This window comes from Thamnophis elegans, chromosome 3 (genome assembly GCF_009769535.1).
Source record: "Thamnophis elegans isolate rThaEle1 chromosome 3, rThaEle1.pri, whole genome shotgun sequence".
NCBI lineage: Eukaryota > Metazoa > Chordata > Lepidosauria > Squamata > Colubridae > Thamnophis > Thamnophis elegans.
This window is the reverse complement of record NC_045543.1, coordinates 44,039,754-44,046,138: the sequence shown is the minus strand read 5'-3', so window position 1 is coordinate 44,046,138 and position 6,385 is coordinate 44,039,754. Positions and strand designations below refer to the sequence as shown.

Below are 6,385 nucleotides of genomic sequence, written 5' to 3'. Positions count from 1 at the left end.
AACGCGACCAATGCCGTCTCCGTGCTGTATCCGGGCCTAAACCTGACTGAAATGGATTCAGGTAGACAGCTTCATCCAGGTACTGGGGAAGCTGACGTGCTACCGCACTCTCGACAACCTTCGCTACAAAGCGAAGGTTGGAGACTAGACGATAGTTGGCTAAAGAAGCTGGGTCCAGGGAAGGCTTCTTAAGGAGGGGCCTCACCACTGCCTCCTTCAAGGCAGTGGGAAAGAATCTCTCCCTCAACAAAGCGTTGGTAATTGCCTGGAGCCAGCCTCGTGTCACCTCCCGGGAAGCCGAGACTAACCAAGAGGGACATGGGTCCAGCACACAAGTGGCAGCACTGAGTCTCCCCATAATCCTGTTCATGCCCTCGCTGGGCGTTTCATGACTTGGTGGACATGGCAGGGAAAGGATGCTGTACTCAGGAGGCAGAGAATAGAGATGGGGCGGGGCCAGTCAGATGGTGGTATTTACTGGTTCTCCGAACTACTCAAAATTTCACTACCAGTTCTCCAGAACTGGTCAGAACCTGCTGAATGTCACCTATGGTTTGTACCTTCCAAATATTTATTTCATAGTATGTTTTTTCTTTATTTTTATACTGAGCCTTTCTAGTCATTAATTCATAAAACCTATGAATGATTTTTTTTAAAATTGGCAATAACACATGTGTATGATCATTCATCTTAGAGGGAGTATATCTCTGATCATTAAGTGCTATCAGCAACTGAGGAGTTTCACAACAGGATCATTTGCTGGAAATGAACCGCTAGACTCTGGTACACATTGATTTGTTCCAACACTTGTTGTGTCTTTGTGCATGATGTGATGAATTTAAGTCGTTAGATAAAAACTATTAAACACCTCAGTAATAATACATATTTACCTCTAATCTTTTCTAGTGTTTAATTTTATGACTAGGTGAATTAATGGTTTCAAAATGTCTTATTGTTTTATATAGTGCAAATGTTCATTTTGGAAGCTGTCTTTGAGACGTCGAACAGAATTATTTTTAACAAGGTGACTGAAAATATTTTAAAAGGAAACACCAACCATAAGTCTAACTTTGCTCTCGTTCACAAAGGATTATGCAAATGACCCGCTGCGAAACTAACTCAGGAGTTAACATTGTCAGATGTATGTCTGATACCAAAATAGCCGCTTAAATTTAGCATGTGGTGTGACTGTTGCCTTCCCAGATCCTCCCAATCTCCACCAGAGCAGCTGCAGCTAAAAATAGAAGATGATAACAGAGGGTTTCTTGGTCAGAAAAACAGATCCCGAGTAACTGTCAGAGTCACAGAGCAGCCATGCACTCGCTACGGTTTCTGAGTGCTGAAGTTCTGGTATCCAAGGGGCAGCTGGTAAGACAGAACCTGAGCCATCTTGCCCATAATCTCTTCCCTCTTCTTTTTAAGGCAAGCTACTTACAGGAGCAGGTGGAGGTAATTCATGACCTGGTGGAGAACTGGCCACTGGCCGAATTCAATATTGGAAAGTTACTGGGAAAGACAGCTGATCACCCAGAAGACATCAGTAACCGAGCCTGTTCTCTGTGCCTGGCCAGCTGCCTAGCTGGTTTGAAGGACTATGTTTTGAATTGCTCATCACCCTACGCGAAACGACTGAAAACTGTGGACTTAACAGGCATAAAGGATGTGGAAGTTCAGCTCTGCCCTTGTAGGAAAACAATGGGACGGTGGGCCCGGACAGAGCTGCTCTCGAGGACCTGCTATGATCTGCTGGTGGACATGCAAAACTTGCCCTTCCTTCCAGATGTGTTTGAGGTCTCGGTGGATGTCTTGGCCGACATCTTTGTTACTGAACGAAGCTATGAGGTGGTTGTCCAGGCCCTGCTAATGAGGTGTCACTGCCCACTCAAAATCCGCTGCAAAGCCTTCCGGGTGGACAACCTGGCTTAAGGAAGATTTCTAACATTCATAAGCTTAACAGAGCCCCTCTTCCCGCTGGGCAAGTTTGAAGTAGTTCACAACTGTTAGGTCATATGGAACATTTGCAAGTGCTTTTTAATACGTCCAATGTCCCTTAATGACATCGCTCACACATGCCAGCCTGGGACCTTGATGTGGAGAAGGTTTCACACCAGAGGATGAAGCCACTCGTCTCAGGAATTGGGGGAAAAAATGAGCCAAATGACTCAGCTAACAGAGCTGAGCCTGGCATTTTTCCATCCTCACCGGAAGGCTCCGCAAACTACTCAGGTAATGCGTTTCAGATTGCTTTTGCTGGTGAGTCAAAGTGCCAGGCAATTGGAATGCATGAAGAAAGGATGAGGTATCCCTGCAACTACTGTTGCTGGGTGGAAAGCATGGTGATGGAAACAGCAATGCATGTTGCTGTTTAATGATAACAAGTCACTCACTCACCAGGATGGTTCCATTTTATTCTAGTCTGACTTGGAAAGGAATTGAATCTGACAGAAACCAGCTGGCTCAAATTGTCTCCTAGACACTCTAGCTAAGAGAAATGAACTCAGATTTTCAGTGGCTCGGGCCAATGTTTAATAAGAGACCAATGAAATGCTCCCATGGGGATTTCCGGAAAAAATATTCTGCTGGAAGGTTTTCTACCTGCAATGTATGAGACATTTTATACTTTGCGGTTAATAGTTAATAGTCCCGAGCAATTGGTATCCAATGGCTACAGGTTACACCACTATGAGCAACAATGCCTTTTCCCAATTCTTTGATTGTTTTACCCTTTCTTTCGGTTTACAGAACATATTTATATATCTCTGCAGAAAAGGAATTAAGTCTGACATAATTAGCACTGATCTGTAATCATGACTTTAAAAATGTAGCAGTTTGGGGAAAATTTTATTTGGCATCTGATCAAGTTCTAAATGATAAACCAAAGGAAAGTCTCTTTCTATACAAAGTATTTATATTTCACATATGAAAATAATATCTCAGTTGTAATTTGCTATCAAAAGCAGATTTATACTGGAGAAGATCTAATTTTTTTAATCCCAAAACTATATTGGGGGCACTTTCTGAGCCAACAATCAAAGCTATGTCAATTACAGTATTCTTGCTAGGCCTGAGGCAGAGAAGAAATTATGGGCAACTACTGAATTCATTATTTAAGTCACCATCCTGGCATGGAATTTCTTTCTTGAACTCAGGCATGTCCAAGCCACGACCCATAGACTGCATGTGGTACTGGACAGCTAATGCAGCTCCACAAGATAATGAAGTTTGTCATTAATAAAGGAGAATATTTGTAGCTCAGGATTGAAATGAAGGGTCCTTGGTGCTCTCTCTGAGCTTGATTATTTTCTTGCAGTTGTTTTATTAACCAAACTAGGTTACATCATCAGTGCTAGTTACCTAGTTCAGGCAATGAAATGTCTGCAAATGAACAACCAAGCTGACAGCCCCAAGGCCCCGTGAAATTTGTTATGTATATACATTATATAATTTATATGCAGCCCAAGACAACGCTTGACTCAATGTGGCCTAGGCAAGCCAACAATTGGATAATCAAGCTTTAGACAGAAATCTAAAATAATAAAGGATCAAGAAATCCTAAATTTTTTGATAAAAAGTTAAGGATTCTTTTTTCTGAGGTGGGAGGTGACATAAAAATTAAACTAAAATCCATAAATTTAGGTGCACATAAGGAAGCACTTTTTAAGCCAATATTTGTCTTCTTAAATTTTGAGCTGCTACTCAATCATACCAGCAGTCCCTCTAATTGGCCAAGGAGGAGCATGCACACACAGACACAGATATAAACACCCACCCACACACAGAGAGAGAGAACAACAGAAACCCTATCCCCATTCTCATTCTTCTGTTGCCACATTTTCTTGGACAAGAAAAGCATAACAACACAATCTACAATATAGGGAATGTTGCACAAACCATTGCCAAACTCTTTCAAAAGGTTTGTGCTCTAATTCTCACTGCAGATTTGGACAAAGGCACCACAATATTTAAAGGATTGTTTTATGTGCGTTTCTTAAAGATTGCGAACATGGAAATGGAATACAGGAAAGCCTTAGCAAAAATATGCTACAGAAATCTCCTTTTTTCTACCATGTTCTTATATTCATTGATTGGATCCCAGGCCCTCACTGAGATAGCTTCAAGTCACTTATTTAGTTGTACTGCAAAAAATTGTTATTCCCCTTAACATAATTTTTGGTGAGATTAGAGCAATGCATTTCACCAACCACTCTACTGATGGGGCTTTCAGGTGCCCCCGAGCAGCTTGGGATCAACCAGGGACCTATTGGCCACTTTAGGTTGATGCAGTCAGACTCCTTTTTTCCAGGTTTCTTGACTCATAGCCCAGAGATCTAGGTTAGTTAGTTTGGATAGCAACTGACCAGCAATGGCAGAGCAGATGCTGCACAATGCAAGGTGAAAGAGAAAGCCATCCAACACCTGAACAAGTTTTGAATGAGAGCTAAATCTAGTGGTATCAAATTTTGCCTCTTCTCTAATCCCATTCCACATTAAAGACAGTGGCAGATGATGATATTTGGTGAGAGGAGAAGAGAACAAAGATATGAGGCTCCACTTCCTCTCCTTAATAAGGTCTCTATGGACAAGAAGGGTTTGGATATTTGGGAACGTCATATCTAAGGCTTGATAGGGATTGCTAAATTTGGGGCGGGGGAAGTATCTGCATTCAGTAAATGTTATCTGAGGAGAGCTTTGTGTCAGCTCATTGACTGTTAGACATCTTCATTTGGTGAAGAACCCTGAATCAATATTTTCATCAATTTTGTGGGCACTCTAAAGAATTTGGTATATCATACCCTGGTTTGACCCTCCTCTGTTCAGCCTACTCTTTCTGAAATGCTTGAATACTTGAAAATAAAGTGTCTCAACCTCAATACAAATGTCCTGTTTACATCTCGACACTGTGTGAATGGAAACTAATTTATTTCTACTTTCTTCTTCCTGTACTTCAATCAGCCACCAATCTATATGAGGACTTCTCCTCTTATCGCATAGTTGCTAAATTTGCTCAGAGTCTTTGATGAGTGACTTTATTAAAAGCCTCTTGAAATGCCAAATAAACAAGGTCTGGCAATTGAATCATATCCACTTACTTGATGAAACTTTCAAATGTCTCTAAAAAAATTAGTGAGGCAGGAATTACCTTTGCACAAACCATACTAAAGAATGAGCAAGAAGTTGCCATATGCCCAGATGACCATTCTATTTTTAATACCACTTTTACATCAATTTACTTAGCTAGGTGATCTATACTTTTCTGGGCCCTTTTTAAAAAATTGATGCTAGAGCCATTTTCCATTCTTACGTTACAGAGGCTAGTCTATGCATGTTTATTTATCTTGTTTTTAAAAGCTGTAGAATGGATTAGTACAATTATTGGATTTGTTTTATTGAAATTTCCAGTCCTTTGAAGACACCGCTGAAAATGCTGGATGTTTCTAACTGTTCGCTGAACCATCTTGACATGGCTTATTTAGCCAATAGCCTGCATTCTGAGAAACTAGAAGCTCTGGATATCAGTGGACATGATGTGGCTGATTTGTACCCATCAACCTTCTTCAAACTCCTGAACCATTCATCTTATACACTCAAAAGTCTCACACTTGAAGAATGCAACATTCAGGACATTCATATCAACATGCTGATTTTAGGATTGGTTCCTTGTCGGAAATTAGAGGAGCTGAAGTTCCTTGGAAATCCTCTATCTTCTCGAGCCTTGAAATGCCTTTTTAATATTTTCATTGATTTTCCAAGGCTGAAATATATCGAATTTCCAGTTCCGAGAGATTGCTATGCAAACAACATCAGTTACCCAATTGGCGAAAGTGATCTTTCAAAATTTGACCACCAGAAGTATGAAAGAATAGTCGAAGATCTTCACATGATTTTATTGCAAGCTAAGCGGGAAGACATCAAGGCTTCTACTCCCCTCTATGGAGGGTACGATGCTGCAATTCAAGAAACGGGAAACGAACTAGGAATTTCTTTGTTGAAGTCATTCCAAGATGCCCTACAAAGTTTCAGTGTGGCCCTTAAGGAAATGAGCTGACATTTGAAGCTGAACAGGTATATGCAAACAAAATGTGAGCACATATGGAGAAGTGAAAAGGATTTGTGGTCAGAGGTGGTATTCAGCAGGTTCTGACCAGTTCTGGAAAACTGATAGCAGAAGTTTTGAGTAGTTCAGAGAACCGATAAATACCACCTCTGACTGGCCCCGCCTCCATCTATTCTCTGCCTCCCAAGTCCCAGATGATTGGGAGGAAATGGGGATTTTGCATTAACCGTTCCCTGGAGTGGGGAGGGAATGGAGATTTTACAGTCTCGTTCCCCTGCCACGGTCACCAAGCCACACCCACAGAACCAGTAGTAAAAAATTTTGAATCCC

General features: G+C 41.2%; 1 protein-coding gene across 1 annotated transcript; it reads left to right on the top strand.

The window, feature by feature from the left end:
• The first annotated feature begins 1,314 nt into the window (after positions 1-1,314).
• On the top strand, positions 1,315-6,046 carry LRRC14B (leucine rich repeat containing 14B). Its single transcript, XM_032212819.1, is given in 6 exon segments — positions 1,315-1,999; positions 2,002-2,034; positions 2,037-2,125; positions 2,128-2,187; positions 2,189-2,226; positions 5,401-6,046. Coding segments are annotated over 6 exon segments (1,551 nt in total).
• The last annotated feature ends 339 nt before the right edge of the window (positions 6,047-6,385 follow it).